At 32.1% G+C, this 20,945-nt stretch overlaps 2 protein-coding genes across 10 annotated transcripts in view; both read left to right on the top strand.

Annotated features, from left to right (window-relative positions):
• Positions 1–20,945, top strand: part of LOC105217115 (protein sprint) — a 444,786-nt gene that overhangs the window by 303,869 nt on the left and 119,972 nt on the right. The window lies entirely within an intron of this gene.
• LOC128922307 (tigger transposable element-derived protein 4-like) lies at positions 3,501–7,059 on the top strand. The gene has a single exon (XM_054232313.1). The coding sequence runs from the start codon at positions 5,197–5,199 to the stop codon at positions 6,736–6,738; it is 1,542 nt and encodes a 513-aa protein (XP_054088288.1). The 5' UTR covers positions 3,501–5,196; the 3' UTR covers positions 6,739–7,059.

Raw genomic sequence — 20,945 nt, 5'->3', positions numbered from 1 at the left:
TCTTCAGTTCTCGATATCTATCCCACCCCGAACGTGTTGTGGTCGATCGCAACGTTGCGAGGTAGGCAGTCTGTTTTCTCTCCACTGCGGAACGACAATTCTCATCGTACCAACTGGTTTTTTGGCGTTGCCGGAGACCAATTGATTAAAAATCATTAAAAATCGGTGTAAAATTTAGCATATAAATTTAAATACGAATTATAGATCTAAAACGTGGCTATGGAAGAAAAAATGACAAAAATGGTTTTTAATAACGTTGCCACCTGTTTACGAATGTAATTTGCAATAATATCTGGTTGAATTGATATCTCTATTTATTTTCTTTATCATAATTTGAATCACCTCACTGCCATTGAACCCAATTGTAGCATTATAGCACACAATATAATCAGTCAATTTACATTTCGCTACAACAATCAGCAAAGCCATCACAATAACAATAATAATACCACCAGCACATTGCATTGATAATGTGATAAATAAAGCGTGAAAGATTGCAGTGAAAGAAGAAATTTGCAGAAAAAGCAAATAAACTGAAACCGTCTCAATTGCATTTCACTTAACGGCGCATGCTGCTGTTGTTGTTGCCAACAAGCAACATGGTACAGCAATAATCAATGTGGCATGCTACATTGCTGCAAGCAACTATAGCACTTATAAGCGTTTATAACAATAACAACGGCTGCCATTTTAAAATGCAATTTTGTATATATTTTTGTGATCGACTGCGTAGCTGCAACAATGTAACACTACCTATGTAACAATCGCTTTGCAACAGCTTGCACTCTGTGTAACTGTTGTCCGACACTGCCTGTCAATTGTTGTTATACTTTGTTGCCACTCAATCAACAGCAAAACTTCGCAGCTTTTGTAAGCGAAAATGCGGACGGACAGCCACAGGCGATAAAATGTGAAAAATACTTATATGTTTCACCCATTTCGCACTGCTAAAATCATTTTTCTGTCATTATGACATGTTGCTGTTAGTAATTTCTTCAAAATGGTGGCACTTTAACGCGAATGTTGCAGTAACTCAAGCGCATACTTACTGTGTAACGGTATTATTCTTACGTTTCAATGCGTTCGCCAGATGTTGCACATGGCTAAGCAGTTGCAGTCGCTAGATATTGAAGTGAAAGATATACTTAAATAATTCTTGTCTGTTTAATATACGATTCCATAAATTTTATATAATATAATATCCACTTTATATTAAATAAATGATTCTTACATGTTAGTAACCTTATTTATATGAATATATACGCACTCTTTAATGAGAATAATTAACAAAAATTAAATTTCATATGAGTATTAGTGTGGTTAATTAGTATCTCTATCCAAAGCTTCCAGTAAAAACAATTTGTTAATTGACTCAATTAGTAGACAAGTAACATCTTAACACATATACATTATTGTGAAAAAATAGTAATTTCTACCTATCTATTTCTGTGAAAACAATTATCTAATTGACTCAATTAGTACTCAATTAACAATTTAAAACTTTATATATTAGTGTGGTTAATTAGCAAATACCTTTCAGAAAGACAATTAGCTAATGACACAATTAGTTAGTTTAATTTAGTATTAATTTGAGTAAGAACTAATTTCTCCCTTAATTTACATAATTGACTCAATTAGTAGTCATTTATCAATGTGAATACTCAATAGTTTTTCCTTTTACAAACTTACTTGTGTATACAATTTTTTAAACCACACACTATACTCTATTATCTATATAGCTAACTTCAACCGTTTGGCAATGAAATAGTAATTTCATCCCGGGGTATACATATGTATGTAAGCCTTCTGTCTTTGCTACCGCACTGTTCGCATTTACTGTTGTGACATCTGTCAATATATAAACCGTAAGCTATCAAATTTCAATTTTTCTGTTGAAACGTGGAGCAAATATCGATATCAACTTGTGTCACATTGTCGGCAATGATATGTACGTATTTGCGTGAAGACAGGTGGTTTTGTGAAAGTCTTCGACATCATTAACGATTACTTTTGCTATTTATTTTGCCTTTAATAGTTGAGCATTTGAGGGTTGAAGGCTGGTAGATTAAATACATTAACAATAGATGGAAGCCTAATGCAATATTTTAGCAAGTGGAAAATTGTGTACTTACCTAATACTGGTATCATAAAATATATTTTCGACCAAAACATCTATCCCAGACTTTCATCTCTTAACTTGTAATAATTTTCAGAATTAACTAACGCTCAGATGATTTACACCAGATATTTATAATAACCTCAATGAGGCAATCCCATAAACAATCCCTATCCAGATCTTATTTTCCATTTCAAGCTTTATAAAAATCCATATTTCTACCGACCACAGACCCAATACCGCAGTAATGAAAGAAGTCTGAAACTCATATTTTAAATCTGATTTAAACAGATTTACAATTCAGTATCAGATACTTGAAGCATATCGGTGCTTTAACTACCTACAAAAGCAACCGCCAAACCAAAACCGCAACGAGGCATGTAAAGCAATGCACTACAACAAATAAACTCACTAAAATGTACCGCTAAAGAATATCACTACATTCTGCATTCTGAATGCAGCTAACAGTGCCGCAAGCAGGCGTGCAGAAAACCCATAAAGCCATGCAACACAGAAATATGCAAGTGAGGCAACAAGCTCGGCCTGGCAACTTGCATTTTTTGCATAACACAAAGCCGTTGGCGCAGAGAAAGAGCGTAAAAAATGCTATAAATAAAGAAGAAGGTAAATAGTGCTTTGAAAAACTGCTGTGTGGCTGCTGTTGACCGTGCTTAATGGCATTTTGGTAGTGGCACACGAGGAGTACCGAGCATGAGTGGTGGTAACTATTATTTATACATGTGAATATGTGTATATAATGACCTGCTGTAAATATGTATATACTAACTATAGAATTTATGTTTATTTAAACCGTTGAACAGACATTTCAATGGTAAAAAATATTGTATATTGTGGGCAGAAGAAGCCTGAGGAGGGCTGTTTTGAATTTTCTCTAGAGACATCTAAATTTTTATGAGTAAATATGGTTGGTTGGTTGAAAAGGGAGGCGAAGAGAGCCTGACCGCAAGCGGCCGTAAATATACTATTGTAAATATTCGTCAGCTTTTAAGCGTTATGTTAAAGAAACAAATATTAATAGTCTTGTTGTTGCAACAAGTAAAAAAATAATTATCTGACTTTTAATTATTTTTACTTACCGAATTTTAAAATGAAATAGTTTTAAAATAAACTATAATATAAAAAAAAATACATAAAACGTTAGAAAAAATATTTATAAAAAAAATAAGAATATATAAAAATTATATAATACAAATAATTTTACTAAATATTAATAAATTAATAAATTATCGCATATATTTTAAAAATTAATTTTTATAAATAAATTAACCAATAAATTGAAAAAAAAAAATAATTTTGTTTTGTTTTTGTTTGATTATTATTAAAATTTAATAAAAATTGGAAAATACATTTTAGAAAATAACTTTAGTAGAACAAATTAACTTAAATAGTTCAATTCAGTTTTTTAGAATTTTATACAAAAAATAGTTTTTAAAATTATCAAAAAATAATATCAATTGTTTTCAAAATTAATTTTAAACATGTAAGGAAGGGCTAAGTTCGGGTGTAACCGAACATTTTATACTCTAGCAATTTATTTATTTAACTTTATTTATATTATATAATACACAATTTGACCCACATATTCGTCATATATATTGTATAAAGCCTATTAAAAGTTGGAAACCCTAATATTATATTAGAAGCACCGAGGTCCTCATGTTCGATATATGGGGTCTTGAAAACCTATGGTCCGATTTCGGTGATTTTTAGAAAGGGGCTGCCACAATATAAATGCAGAATTTATGCAAAGTTCTGCACCGATATCTTCACTAGTGCTTACTTTACATATGTATATATTGTAATGTAAACGATTCAGATGGACTTCAAAGTTCTGGTATATAGGAAGTAGGCGTGGTTGTGAAGCGATTTTGCTTATTTTCACAACATATCATTGGAATGTAAGGAAACTATTACAAACCAAGTTTCATTGAAATCGGTCGAGTATTTACTGAGATATGGTTTTTGATCCATAAGTGGGCGACGCCACGCTCATTTTCCATTTTGTAAAAAAAGCTGAGTGTAGATTCAATCTGCCATTTGTTATGTGAAATTTAGTGTTTCTAACGTTTTTCGTTAGTGAGTTAACCCACTTTTAGTAATTTTCAACCTAACCTTTGTATGGGAGGTGGGCGTGGTTATTACCCGATTTCTTTTATTTTTGGACTGTATTAAGAAGTGGCTAAAAAACACGACTGCAGAAAGTTTGGTTTATATAGCTCTCTTGGTTACGAGGTATGTACAAAAAATCTATTTGGGCGCGGGGCCATGCCCACCTCCCCAAAAAAATTACATCCAAATATGCCCCTTCATAGTGCGATCCTTCATATCAAATTTTATTTCCACAGCTCTATTTATGACTTAGTTATGACACTTTATGTGCTTTCGGTTTTCGCCATTTTGTGGGCGTGTCAGTGGTCCAATTTTGCTCATTTTCGAAAGCAACCTTCCTATGGTACCAAGGAATACGTGTGCCAAGTTTCATCAAGATATCTTAATTTTTACTCAAGTTACAGCTTGCACAGACGGACGGACGGACAGACAGACAGACATTCGGATTTGAACTCCACTCTTCACCCTGATCACTTTGGTAACCCTATATCTAACTCGTTTAGTTTTGGGTGTTACAAACAACCGTTATGTGAACAAAACTATAATACTCTCTAGCAACTTTGTTGCGAGAATATAAAGATATTGAAAAGTGATTAAATGCTTAAAAACTAATTGAAAAAGTAATACAGTAGAATCCGTTTATTATGACTCCGCCTATATTGACCAACTGGTTACTATGACGTAATTACCCTACGAAGTTTGGTTTTCATATAAAATTCTGTATAAAAAAGTCGGATATAATGACTTCGCTTACAGTGACATGTCGCTTATTATGACCCATTTTTAATAAATTATGTCCGGTTAGAATGACTGACATGATTATTTACACCTCCCGCAATGTTCGTTGATTCCCGACGCCGTTCGGCACCTGGCTCGTTTTTGTTTTGAGTCTCAGTGAGTAATTGACACTTGAACGTCACGCATTCTTGTTTGTTTGTTACTGTGAAAAAATGTCATCACAACGACGTAAAGCATTTACAATTGAGGAGAAGGGTGCAATAATATGCAGATTAGAAAATGGAGAATCTAACGCATGTCTCGCAAAGGAATTTGGCGTGGGTCATTCGACAATCTCAATGATTTTTAAAAACAAGAACCGCATTAAGCAATCGTTCAATTCAAATTTTTTGAAACCGAAGAGGCTTCGAAAATCACGACAAGAAAATGTTGATGAAGCATTAATTCAGTGGTTTAAAAACATGAGAAACAAAGGAATACCTGTCAGCGGCCCTATGCTACAGGAAAAGGCAAATGGTTTTGCCGCACGTTTTGGTATTCTCGACTTCAATTGTTCTGCAAGCTGGATTAGTCGTTTTAAAGTTCGACATAACATTGTGGCGGGAAAAATTGTCGGTGAATCTTCGTCTGTTGATCAAAATTCAACAACAAACTGGTTGATATCTGTGTGGCCGAATTTACGAAGACAATTTTCTGATGATGAGATATTTAATGCTGATGAAACCGGAATTTTTTACAAATTAATGCCGGATAAAACTTTAAAATTTAAAGGTGAAAATTGTAGTGGAGGTAAGTTGTCGAAAGATAGAATAACTGTCATGGTAGCAGCTAATATGAGTGGCACAGAGAAAAAAAAATTGCTCATTATTGGAAAGTCACAAAAACCAAGATGTTTTAGAAGTGTCAAATCATTACCTGTCGATTATGCTAACAATCGTAAAGCTTGGATGACGTCAGAACTTTTTGAAAAATGGCTTCGTGATTGGAATCGTGATTTGGTGAAGAAGAAGAAAAAAATTCTATTGCTGGTTGATAATTGCCCGGCGCATCCAAATGTTACTGATTTAAAGTCTATAACACTTGCTTTCCTTCCGCCGAATACAACATCAGTACTGCAGCCAATGGATCAGAGAATAATACGATTACTCAAAACGAATTTTAGGAAGAACCTAGTGCTCAAAATGATTAGCTGTCTTGATGCTAATGAAAACAACTCTTCTACAAAAATAACGGTGCTAGATGCAATTCGGATGGTTAATGATGCCTGGAATAAAATGTCACAAAGTACCATTCGTAACTGTTTCAAACATGCAGGATTCATTGAAAGCCACGACGGTTTACCTATTCAAATATCAGAACATGAATTCGATGAAGAAGATGACATTCCTTTATCTTTGTGGTCACGAAACCTAAATTCAGATTCTTTAGCAGCACCGGAAATGTGGGAAGATTATGTTGACGTCGATAGCGCTCTCCTCACATCCGAAGAACCCAACGATGAAAATATCGTACAGAACATTAGTGCTAAGAAACAACTCGAAAGTGATGGGGAAGAAGAAGTCGAGGAAGAACCATTACCTACCGCAGAAGAGGCATTAAAAGCTGCAGAATTATTATCACGATTTGTTCACAGCAATATTGAAAATGATAATTTGACCATAGCTATGTCTTCTATACACAATAGCATTAGAGACTGTTTTTACAATAAAATGAAAAAACAAAAGCAGACAAAAATTACAGATTACTTACAGTAAAATATACACTTGTATGTGTTATAATGTGCTGATTACGTACAATTTTGATTTCGATTTTATATGTATGTATACATATTTAATTACTATGTTTCTGTATTAAAGTACTTAAGTACATACATATTTACATAAAAAAGTTTTTCATTTCACAAAACGCTTTGTATGACGTCCGCTTATTATGACGTGTTTGTCAATTCCTTTCGATGTCATAATAACCGGATTCTACTGTATACACAATTATACTCTTCAAAATAAATAAAATAAATATGAAATTAGCTAAATGATGTAAAATAAGTTAAATTAATTCTCAAAAATTAAAAAGTCCAAAACATATTCAAAACAGAGTTTTTTGGAAATAAAACTGCTAATTCAATAAAAATAAAATTTAAAAAAATTAAATAAATAAATAAAAATATTAATCTAAAAAATGTATTTTGTACGTAACATATGAAAATAATATTTAATTATTGTTTAATCTGATATATGTACATTGATTAATTTAAAAATTCAAATTGTTAGAAATATTTAAATTTTTTCATTTTTTTATCAAAGAAGTGGGTTTTCAATTTAATCAAAACATTATGAATTAAATTTTTTAATTAATTCCTCAATATTTTGTTTAAAAAAATATCTTATACATTTTTAATCAAAATCAATTTATGCAAAAGATCAAACAACGACAACAATTAACTACAAGTTACGCCTCACAACTACCCACTGCATATACTCGTATAATCAATTTTGCCACACGCACATATGCATATGCAAATGCTCCAACAATCTGCATAATTTTGCGTTCAACTCCGAAAACTTGCCTCGTTGTTCGCCAGCAAGAAAGAGTGGCAGCAACAAAGCAGTTATTAAATTATCAAAAAAAAAAAAATTTAATAATAATTTCTAGCACAAAATTTGCATATGTGCGGCAGTTATATGTTGCATGCCACATAAAATATTAGATTTACGCTGACTGACGTAAGGAGTAAACGAAAACTGCTGTTATGGGTTATGAGGAAAAATTTAACTGTAGAATGCATTTATGACTGCATATACATATGTATACAATATAGACAAACATGTTGCACATACAGTAATGTTTGCAAAAACAAGAATCGCTAATAAGTTTCATAAAGCGACCCACATCTCGCCAAATCAGCTGCCAATTCGTGCAACAAGCAATTAATCTTCCATGAGTCACTGCAGTTATGCACATACTGACATACATACAGACATACGTATTTATACCTAATACACATGTACTCAGTGAATACCTGCCACCAGTTAGTTTATTTTCGTTGTTGTTGCTTTGGCGTTTTCTTGCGATTTCTATCAGCACGTTTAAGGATGCGGAACAATAAAACTCTAAATTCAGCGGCTACTTTGTTTTTGTTGCTCTGGCTTTCTAAATGGTCTGCAAAATATTGCTTTGAGTCACGTTCGTTTCTCTACATCTCCACATCACAGCAGCTTAAGTTATGTGTTATTTACAAGTTGTTTCTTTCGTTTGTCAGCTGCACCTGCCGGATGTTTTCGGGCCACTAAGCGAACTGCGGCAAAGTTTTCATTCATAAGTTGAAGAGAAAAAGTGATGTTTTTTGGTAGAAGAGAATATCCTCTTGCTCTCAACGACAGTTAGTCGTCGCATTGAAGACTTACTATATGTGTAAGCTATAGTGTTGGGTTTAGGTTCGCTAAAGTAGGCCAATCCGTTCGTGAAGCTTTCATGAAACATTCTTAAGAAAAATTTAAGGGAGTTCTTCTCAATGAGAGGGTACACTTATTTTTAATCAAACCAAAACTGGTTCCTATGAGTTGTTTTATTTTATATGCATTAGGGGTGTTCCATTGTGACTACCCTATATGAAATAGCAGAAAAGCTTGACAAAAAATTCTAGATCGATCAATAACGTTCAGGGCTCCAGATCCCAAACATGAGGAGCTTAGTGCGTGCTCCTAATTTTTGACCGAAAATATCAGTAATCCATGTATGCTAAAGTAATTCAGAAATTGGTAAAATAGGGTCAAAACCACCCCTGCTTCATATGATGAATTTAAAACCTCCAATAAGCTTTATAGCGTATATATGAGTTTATGTGTGAGATTTCTTAGCAAAATTGAGTGAACGTGTAATCTTAGATAAAACTTAGCTCGGTGCCAAAAATACTTGAAATCGGTCCAAAAACTACCCTAGACCCCATATACTATTTATAAGGACTTTCATTATTGCAGACGACTTTATACCGAATATATGGGTCAAATTGTATGGTCTTATAATAAAACAAGTAAGGAAGGGCTAAGTTCGGGTGTAACCGAACATTTTATACTCTCGCAATTTATTTAACTTTATTATATTATATAATACACAATTTGACCCACATATTCGTCATAGATATTGTATAAAGTCCATTGAAAGTTGGAAACCCTAATATTAGGTTAGAAGTACCGAGGTCCTCATGTTCGATATATGGGGCCTTGGCAACCTATGGTCCGATTTCGGTGATTTTTAGAATGGGGCTGCCACACTAAAATCGTAGTATTTGTGCAAAGTTCTGCATCGATATATTCACTAGTGCTTACTTTATATATTTGTAAAGTAAACGATTCAGATCGTCTTCAATGTTCTGGTATATAGGAAGTAGGCGTGGTTGTGAAGCGATTTGGCCTATTTTCACAACCTATTATTGGGATGTAAGGAAACTATTACAAACCAAGTTTCATTGAAATCGGTCGAGTAGTTCCAGAGATATGGTTTTTGACCCATAAGTGGGCGATGCCAAGCCCATTTTCCATTTTGTAAAAAAATCTGAGTGCAGCTTCTATCTGCCATTTCCTATGTGAAATTTAGTGTTTCTGACGTTTTTGGTTAGTGAGCTAACCCACTTTTAGTAATTTTCAACCTAACCTTTGTATAGGAGGGGGGCGTGGTTATTATCCGATTTCTGTCATTTTTGGACTGTATAAGGAAATGGCTAAACAAAACGACTGCAGAAAGTTTGGTTTATATAGCTCTATTGGTTTGCGAGATATATACAAAAAACCTATTTGGGGGCGGGGCCACGCCCACTTCCCCAAAAAAATTACATCCAAATATGCCTCTTCATAGTGCGATCCTTCATGCCAAATTTTATTTTCATAGCTTTATTTATGGCTTAGTTATGGCACTTTATGTGTTTTCGGTTTTCGCCATTTTGTGGGCGTGGCAGTGGTCCGATTTTGCTGAACTTAACCTTCTTATGGTGGCAAGGAACACGTGTTCCAAGTTTCATTAAGATATCTCAATTTTTACTCAAGTTACAGCTTGCACGGACGGACGGACGGACAGACATCCGGGTTTGAACTTTTCTCGTCACCCTGATCATTTTGATATATATAAACCTATATCTAACTCGTTTAGTTTTAGGACTTACAACCTACCGTTATGTGGACAAATCTATAATACTCTCGTAGCAACCTTGTTGCTAGCAACTTTGATGCGAGAGTATAATTAAATACATAAATAAATTTAGAGAGTGTAAAATATTCGGATACATCCGAATTTAACCCTTCTTTACATGTTAAGTTTATGTTTAATTTAATTAGAATATTGAGTATCAGAATATTGAACAAGTATTTTAGGCCCATAATTTATTATTATTCAGTTAATATGTAGTACACTAGCGCCACCACTAGTACACTAGCGTCTCTTCTATTTCATATCCACTCTCTATGCATAACCTTACTTTGCTGAACCGAAATTTAGTTTCTTTTTACCATGAATTATGGCACTCAAAAGCTCAATTAAAACATTAAAAATTATGTTTCTTCAAAAGAGTTCTTAAATTAATTACCGTTATCACATGAAATTGCTACCGAAATTTATGACTGTGTGGCAGCATGGCAATGCGAACACATTCACTCAAAAACTCTCAAACAAAATATTATATTCCCAGATATATCTGTATATTCGTATCTATGCAGCATTAACTGCTGCTTATTCCACTGCAATTGTAGGTGTATTTTGTTTGTTGCATGTGTTGCACATACCCACAGACGACATCAGTTCTTCCCGCGCTGCCTTTCGCTCGTTAAGTTTTACAGTCAAATATAAACAAGTTAACATTTTGACCCCATTTAGGCCATACGGCTGCATATGAGCGACCAACAACTACAATAATTACAACAAAAAGTGTACGCAATCAGCGCTGCTGAGTGTTTTATAAACAAAGCAATGCAGTTGCAGCGAAAGGCCAAAATGAAAATTGATTATTTTGATTAGTAACAAAAACAAAAAATGCAGCGCTTGAAATTAACAAAAAGCGCGATGAGCCAAAGCACACGAACATACATACATAAATACATATGTATATGAGTATATAAACATAAAAGCTTATATGTATGTAAACAGCAGCTAAAAGTAGCTGCTTCCCGCTTGTTGCACAACAAATCGTTGCATTTTGTTGTACTTAAAATGCAACAAAATTGAAAGAAAGCTTTTTTATCACAAATATTTGTTTAAACAATTTTTTTTTCGGAGCATTTGCTTAGCTCAAGTGAATATTGACTGTAGTTGCAGCCGCTTTTTGGTGTCTGTGTGGGTGTGTGCTCGTGTAGTGAGTGTCGCGAACGGCTGCTGGTGGCTTATTGACGTTGGCGCTTTTGGAGTGGCCTCAATGTCCATGTGGCAGCCACGTAAACAAGGCGACCCACCACAGCGCACAAACAAACACCCACACAGTCGCGGATGTAAAAGAAATATTTTCCGGATAACATTGTTAACTTGTAGTTTTACAAATGCAGTGACTTGCCAGACATTTTTTTCGAAATTACATTTCAGAAAACTTTCGAAAACTTTCTTAAACACGCTGACAAAAGCCAGCAATGCAGCTATGTTGCTTATAAAGTGCATAGATATGAAGATACATACATATATTTATGCATCAGTATATATCTTCGCCTCTAAGTCCACACACCGCTGCATGCCACTCGTGTGTTAATGAACGCGTTGAGTGTTTTATTGATTATCCAACCGCCGCCGGCAGCGCCATTCAAGCGCAGCCGAAACGTGATTTTCTTTCAGTTTTATAATTAAAGCAGGCGGTTATTTTTAAATAAATATACAGTTAATTTAAGCTCTGAAGAGCTATAATGCATTTGAACTCTGCACCCGCCACTATACCTATATGGGAGCAGAGTGGTGGGATCCAGAATATTGGAAAAAACTCAATAGTGACGAGTGGAGCTAAAAGATGGAGACTCAAGGGAAGTGTTCAACTGTACTATTTTTTTTTCTAAAACATCAGTTTTTTATAAATTAATTGCTTAAACTCGCCTTAAATACCACTTTTCGAGTGTTTATGAAAATTTGTTCTCCATTTTGGTGTTTTGAATTAAAATCTATCAATCTATTTTACTATCGCAAAAACGATCTCTCTAACTTGTCTTAAACTCGATATTCGAGAGTTTAAAGAGAGGGAGAAAATACAATACTGGATTGTAGCAAAATTTGAACAACTGGTGATCACTGTTAACTATTGTAACACAGTTCATTATCCTGACTGTTCGTAATTTCATACGATAACAATCGTGTCGTTACCATGGAAATCTCAAGATGAAAACAGGTTGAAAGTGAAAAAATGAAAAAAAAATCTTTTAATAATTATATTGACAACAGCCGTCATTAATTTTGACAATGCGAAAACCTCATATCACCCTTGAAATCTCAAAGAATTAGAAAAGAGTTGAAAATAAAGAAGAAATGAAATAAAAATAATATAATAGAAAACTGTCAATAAATTTGACATGGTGATAACTCCACTTTACCCTTGAAATCTCAAAATATAAAAAAAGGTTAAAATCAGTGAAAAAATAAATGAAAATGGCTTCAATAACTAATTTCAGTAGAACTGTCATTAAATTTGACAAAGATAAAACCGCACATTACTTTTGAAAAAAAAAAAAAATTTTTTTTGAGTAAAGGCCTAATGAAAGTGAAGTCGCACAAATTGATGGCACTCATTTAGTAGTCAAATTAATTTTTCATTTAAAGCAACAGTAATTGAGCTATAAACAGTGCTAATGGCACTCAATTAAGCCTACATAGTTATTAAATAAATAGCCATGTAACAACTGCAGACATAAAATCATTAGTAAAATATTTTTTTTCTTATGTTAAATATTTTAACAAACATAATTGAGTTTCAAACCTAATAATTTTGTTAAACAGCAAAAACTGTTAAAACAAAGCAGCAATTTTTTTTTAAATAAAATAAAATTAAAAATTAACAAAAAAATCGAAAAAGTTACTGCTGAACAGCCTAAGCAATTGTTGTATTCAAAACAGTTGAAAACATAAATTTTTTTAATGGCACTTGAAATAAGTGGCACAAGGTGATAATTTAATGCGTTCGCATAGACTTTTGATGTTCAGCCAAAGAGTTTGCTATAGATCATACATAAGTGTGGTGTTTGTTGATGTTTTGAAGAGTACAGTGTAAATTAAGAGGTTTAAAGATATAAGAAAATTTATATGATACAAATTTATAGGCAGATGTTGGAAAGAAAAGGGGGTTAATTGTGATTTTAACAGTATTGTAAAGTAAGAATGTTAATGACAAAGGCATTACAATTGAGTCATAAATATACTCAATTCTGAACTTTTTAATGAAGTATGTTGCCCTTTTTTTATTTTTACATCCAAATGTGATGATCGTTTCGAACAGTACATTAATTTAGTCAATTAGAAATTATTTTTAAGAACTATCGATTCTTTCACGGTTTGTTGAAGTCTGATATTGAGAACCTTAAAATTTTTTTTATAATATAAAATTGAAATAATATTCCTTATCTTAAATAGAAACTCTCTCTCTCTCTCTATGAGTATTTCATGTATGCATGTCTTTGCTAAAAAAAAAATACCTATGTAGGCAACATTTTTTTCAAAAACTCTTTTTCACGAATTAATCTTATTTCTCCATCTTTCTTTTTTATTCTAAGATTTCAATTGCTTTTTGATATATGCAACACATTTGTAGGGATACGTGTCGCGCTGTTTTGGACTCGAACTGGACTGTTTTGGAGAAGAAGAAGAAGAACACATTTGTCATACAAAACTTAACTCTCGTATTTCAACGACCCAAGAAATTAAGCCGATAAGCATAATGCAAACATTCTAATTCGAAGAAAGTGTACTTATGTCTGAGTAGAATAAAAGCATTATACATATTCGTATTGCTGGCAGTGTATGCATACAATACACTTCAATGTTAATGTCAAATGTCGTAAGTAAGGCGATCATAAGCTTCAATGTAAACATGACAAAGTGACTCAGCAGAATAAATACAAAATATATAAATAGATGACAAAAGACACACACAGAGTTAGTTAATTTATTTGAGCTAGGGTCAAATTTTGAAGGTTTACATAGCTTTAAAATAGATACAAGTTAGCTAATATGATTTTTTATATTAAAGAAAAATATATATTTTTAAGTCAAAATTAATTTAAATCAGAAATAATAAGTTCAGTTATTTAATTAATTTATTTTTTAATTATTTTATTTTATATTTTATTTTATTTTATTTTATTTTATTTTATTTTATTTTATTTTATTTTATTTTATTTTATTTTATTTTATTTTATTTTATTTTATGTTATTTTATTTTATATTATTTTATTTTATTTTATTTTATTTTATTTTATTTTATTTTATTTTATTTTATTTTATTTTATTTTATTTTATTTTATTTTATTTTATTTTATTTTATTTTATTTTATTTTATTTTATTTTATTTTATTTTATTTTATTTTATTTTATTTTATTTTATTTTATTTTATTTTATTTTATTTTATTTTATTTTATTTTATTTTATTTTATTTTATTTTATTTTATTTTATTTTATTTTATTTTATTTTATTTTATTTTATTTTATTTTATTTTATTTTATTTTATTTTATTTTATTTTATTTTATTTTATTTTATTTTATTTTATTTTATTTTATTTTATTTTATTTTATGTTATTTTATTTTATATTATGTTATTTTATTTTATTTTATTTTATTTTATTTATTTTAATTTATATTATATCATAAGTCTATACAAAATAGACAACATATGAAACAAACAAAGCAGAATGTCAAAATACAACTGTTATTTGTCAGACTAATACATTTAAAGCCGTTGCCCCCCGAGCACTGATGACTGGTAGGCTTGCCATGAATTGGTGACATTAGCAGTGGATATTTAAGTAAATAAGGGTTTAAAGGCACACAAAAGCTTATAAGTACACAAGTACACACATAAAACCATAAACATGTTCGCATATTATTTGCTTCCATACATACAATACACACGTAGTCGCATGACAAACAATGTATCCTTTAATCCTTTGCCATCACGCTGGTAATTTTAATATGACTATGGCCGTATCGTTTTCATGTTGGAGGGGTTGCATGTTCCAAAATGTAGCGCTGAAACACAATAGCTGCTTGCGAGTTTGGTATGCCTTGAGTGAAAGTGGTCACGTTTCACTCAACATACAGATATTCCACTCAAAATTGCACGGACATGTTTTTTGGCGACCAATTCTGGTATAATCGCCGGATATCCTTAATTTTACGTAATAAATTAAAGGCAAATTATATGTTACATTGCTAGAAAGTGAATTTAATCACAGTTGCATACCACGCGATGTAGAATATTAAGTCTAAAGTAAGCACGTTAGAAACGTGTTTTGGGAAAATTACGGCATGTGAGCAAATACAAGGGTGTGTGTGAATGTTACGTAGCGAATTCAAGTTTGAAGATGAGAACGAAAGTTTTATACATGACCTCGAACAAAGTACTATAATTAAGATCGCGAATCTAATATTTTCCTTGAAGAGATTTAGGTTACAAAAAGTATGGACCTTTCCTTTGACCTTTCATGGAAGAATATTTTATAGATGAGCAGTTTATTCTAAACATATATTTGTATGAAACCCCAGAGTACGTCTTCTGAAAAATTCAAGCAATTTGTTAGAAATTCACAAATAAATTTCAACACCCTGACATTTGTAAAGCTTAAGCTCTTGTACGCCTCAATACAGGCGTCAAACTGGGCAGAAAGATTAAGTTTACTTGTTTATACTTGTCACACACATGAACATATTTGCTGGGTCAATATATGTGAATGTACAACCATAAACAATGTGTAAGTCAACAATTACAACAACAACAACAAACTAATATTTACTGCTAATAAAACCATTTTCCACGCGCCAACGACCAGCAGCAAGCAAACAACAACAACCAAAGCGACCAAATAGACTGGCGTCGAAGGGTTTCGCCCATGTCGTCGCGGACATGCAAGTGCTTTATGGTGATTTAAGGATTTAAAGGACACACGCAATGTCGCAGAGTTATTTGTTAACAATTTTGCTGGCTTGTTGTTGTTGTTTTGTGTGTTTTTTTCTTCTTATTCGTTTTTTGTAGCTGTCGCATGAGCGGAAGTGCGTGATTTTTTCGCAATGTGCGCAATTTATGTTGCTGCTATTGTTGGTTTTGTTGTTGTTTCAGTATTTATATTTCACCTTGTACTCGTTACAATTGTAGCCAGTTTCAGCGCTTTGTGTCGCAGGCGTGGAAATTGACACATTTTCGTTCGAAATTTTGTGCTTCATTGTGCCAATTGCCGTTCACCGTTAACTATTTTTACGCTGTCGAGTGTAGTTCCGCCTTAAAGCATCGCGCATGTTAGGTATTTGTGTGATAATTTTCCCTACACATAACTGTTTATTGATAGTGTGATCTTTAATACCGTAATCGCATTTCACACCAAGGGTCCTGTATACACCCCTGTGAAAATAAAATCACAGCAATCACCCTCGGCACATAGTTCCAACTGCAATCATATAAGCAAATCAGTTACCTCGCTCTCTGACTTCCTTTTGCCTTATCAGCTTTCTTCTTGCCGCATTCACGCTATTCTTCGTCTACTGCTGAGTCCCTCATTTTGCCGAAAATTCAATTTATCTTTATATTTAACTAATTTTGCACACACGTCTGCCGCCATTGTTTGTCACTCCGCATCCTCGTGCATATCCCTCTTATTTCTATTATTTCCATGCGAATTGAGTCATATTCTTTGTCAGTTACTCATATGCAAACGGTTTCTGTTTTGCGACACGAAAATTAGTTGCTGATTTTAATGTTCTTCAACAAGCACCCCGACCTTTTTTTCATCTGCTACTACTCGTACTCTTCTCACCCTCAGCGTTATATCACCCCTACCAAACTCAAATGCTTTTCCTCAATTTTCGGTTTCTCGCTTGAATCGTTGGGATTTTATAAAAGTGTGCCCTCAATTTTCGGTTTTATTGATTTTTTATCCACTTCTCTGCCATTCAACCGTTAATAATGTTTCAATTGTTTCAGTTTTTTCCACTGCTTCTTCTGCTTTTACTTTAGATTACTTGTCATGTAGCAGTTTCGCCTTGTGCCATCTTACCTTCTGTTTTATTATTTCCTTGGTTTCTTTTTTGGTGTTTTATATGCATTGTTTACTTGTACTTCAGCTGGTTCGAGGGTTGTAGTGCATTTGACCCAATTATATTTGAATATGAAATTACTTCCGTGCACCTAGTGCCTATTATAATTGAAAAAACTTCCGCTCTATTGTGGTTCTGCAATGAAGTGCACGAATTCACTTCAGGCGTTTGCTTGTTGTCTGAAGGATATCGATTGAAGTGCGGTGGCTCCTGCGAGCTGGAACGTCAACAATTGTTGCTTAGCTTTGGGTAAATTTGTTCACGAAATTTGTATTTTAAGGCAGAACTATGTAACTACATGTATTTAATATGTTTTACAAAATTGGTAAAGAAACTAGAAGTATAATATCTGATTATATTATATAATATTCTATATATTCTATTATATATATTCTTAATATGGTTATGTTTCCATATATTACATAATATTCCAAATGTGCAAATATTATACAATACATTTTAGGGTTCTTATAGGTAGTTAATTAGATAAAACAAAATTTTATTGTTGATGATTATATATAGAGTCAGTGTAATACAATCAATAAGAAAGAAACACCTGTAGGCAGATGAAAACAGAAAGTTTTATTGTGAATAATAGCGATTATAATGAATTATTAATTATTGCTAGAAATATCTTCGAAAAGAAGCTCTTCTCTCCAGAGCAATCTGAGCTTAAAACGTAAATTATTATAAAAACGTTAAAGCGAGTCGAAAACAGTGTGTGTTATTATTAGTATCTATAATTAACACTGAAGGGTCAACCCCAATATCTAACATCTTTGATATAACCAAGACTATGAAATGTTTGAATTATCTCAATCAAGAACAATCATACAGACCATGAGTATCACAAAAAAAGAACCCAAAAGACTGTTAACTATCTATCTCATTACTAAAGAAAATCGTCTAATTCTGATTTAATTAAAAAACTTTCATCTTCGCTCTCAAATATCAAATATTTAGCTTCATTCTCATCTTATAAGTATATGTATGAGGTTGCGTTTATAGGTCTATGTGTTTACAGATCTGTATTAGACGGAAACTGATTTCGAACATTTTTAAAAGACACTGAACTACTTCAAAACCGATCACTAGAGGTATAATTGGAACGTGGTGTTATTAGATAAACCAGTTACGAGAAGTATCTGTTTAAACTCAGCCTCTATTCTTGAAAACTCAATATAAATATTTTAAAATTTAAAAGAAAGGCATTTTCGAATGATGATACCCTCATAGCAAGATTTCCAAAAATATAACAAAAAGAAATAAAATAAATGGCGAAAACCGAAAACACTTAAAGTGCCATAACTAAGCTATAAATAAAGCTATGGAAGTAAAATTTTGTATGAAGGATCGCACTATGAAGGGGCAAAGGTGGTGTAATTTTTTTGGGGAAGTGGGCGTGGCCCCGCCCCTACTAAGCTTTTTTGTACATATCTCGAAAACTACTAAAGGTATATCAAGGAAACTTTAGAGTCGTTTCTTTTAGGTACTACCTTATACAGTCCAAAAATGGAGGAAATCGGATAATAACCACGCCCACCTCCCATACAAAGGTTATGTTGAAAACTACTAAAAGTGGGTTAACTCAATAACGAAAAACGTCAGAAACACTAAATTTCACATGAGAAATGGCATATACAAGCTGCACTCAGTTTTTTTTTTCAAAATGGAAAATAGTCGTGGCATCGCCCACTTATGGGTCAAAAACCATATCTCAGGAACTACTCGACCGATTTCAATGAAACTTGGTTTGTAATAGTTTCTTTACATCCCAATGATATGTTGTGAAAATAGGCCAAATCGCTTCACAACCACGCCTACTTCCTATATACCAGAAGTTTAAGACGACCTGAATCGTTTACTTTACAATATATAAAGTAAGCACTAGTGAAGTTACCGATGCAGAACTTTGCACAAATACTACGTCTATAGTGTGGCAGCCTCATTCTAAAAATCACGGAAATCGGACCATAGGTTGTCAAGGCCCCATATATCGAACGTGAGGACCTCGGTACTTCTAACCTAATATTCGGGTTTCCAACTTTCAATGGACTTTATACAATATATATGACGAATATGTGGGTCAAATTGTGTATTATATAATATTAATAATGTTAAATAAATAAATTGCGAGAGTATAAAATGTTCGGTTACACCCGAACTTAGCCCTTCCTTACATGTTTTAATTTTATTTTTTAATTATTTTTTATAGCAAACGAAACTAATTGCAACAGACTTGTTTCGCATTTTGCATTTGCCAAGTGCATAGTATAATTGAAATATAATAGTTCAGCCACAACACCAAAGCTAAAATTAGAAATTTATATATTAGTATATATGATGTACATGTGTATATAAACAATACCTGTTATTTGTTTCATGTTACTCAAAGCAAATAACTTGGCAAGCGATTGCTGCACTTTTTTGTGTTGTTGTTGTTACTTATTTTTGCAAATAATTATAAGTCAGAGCGTGAATAAGTCACGTAGAAGACATATTCATTAGTAAGCACACATACATATACATATGCATATATACACATATCTAAAGCCAAACAAACATTTACTCATGCTTCCATTTATGTTTTCATTTTGCCTTTTTAATTTCTTTTCAATACAATAAACATAATTGGCGTTGAAATGCGCGTAGAAACACACATGAGCGAAAAAATCTTTGAAGTCTGCCTTCAAAACAGGTTTTGCGACTTTTACGTTGGACACGTGTGTGTGTCGGTACACTTTAGTAGTCACTGTGCTTTTACTACGAAACAAATTTCTTACGTTTGTTGCCGTTTTGTGTACGCATGACGGCTTACACGACCGCAAACAAACGCTATGGGCTACTCAAATACCCGCATACAAACGAATGCACATATCTATACTTATGTATGTTTGTGTGTATGCAATTGCGTTTACCTTGCCGTGGCAACGGTGAAATGTGTTTAATAAATCATTTGAAATAGTGAATAAATAAAATGGGCAATAATTGCGAATTGATGATAATTGTCTGGTGTTTGCATTGCTTCTGCGCTTGCACAGCAGCAATATGGAAAGTTTTAATTAAACTGTAATTTATGTTGCAATACGTGCATGTATGTTTGTATGTAATATGTATACTTATGTGCAAAAAAATATTGAATTTGAAAGTAATTAAGTGAAAATGTGAAAAAAAAATTTGAATGCAATATTGAAAGACATATGTTTACATAAAGTATATGTATATATAATAAATATTAAACACATATGTGATGTGACATATACATATATAATTTTTTTTTTAATTTTCGATTAATTACAAATTGGAAAAATAATTTTAAATAAAGAAAAAATATAAGTATGTATGCAAAGATAATAAATAAAATTCTGGATAAAAAATTACGAACATTTTTTTAAGAAATGTTCTTCAAAACAAATATAAATTTTAGATAATAAAAAAAAAGTTATATATAAATTTTTAAAAATTATTTTATATTTTGATTATTATTTTTGGTTATTTAAATTTCCAATTTTTTTAAATTTTTATTTTTAAATCTTTGTGTCCTTGTAATAACACATTTTTTATAAATATAAATTATAGGTAATTAAAAAAAAGGAAAAGGTTTTTTGGCTATTTAAATTTTTTTTCAAATTAAAAAAAAATATATTTTTTTTTTAATTTTTGTGTCTTTGTAATAACACATTTTAAATATATATATATATATATATAT

This window comes from Zeugodacus cucurbitae, chromosome 5 (genome assembly GCF_028554725.1).
Source record: "Zeugodacus cucurbitae isolate PBARC_wt_2022May chromosome 5, idZeuCucr1.2, whole genome shotgun sequence".
Classification (NCBI taxonomy): Eukaryota; Metazoa; Arthropoda; class Insecta; order Diptera; family Tephritidae; genus Zeugodacus; species Zeugodacus cucurbitae.
This window is presented reverse-complemented; position numbering and strand designations above follow the sequence as displayed.

Coding starts and splice junctions, on each gene's coding strand:
- LOC128922307 (XM_054232313.1), top strand. CDS start 5,197: ATGTCATCACAACGACGTAAAGCATTTACAATTGAGGAGAAGGGTGCA.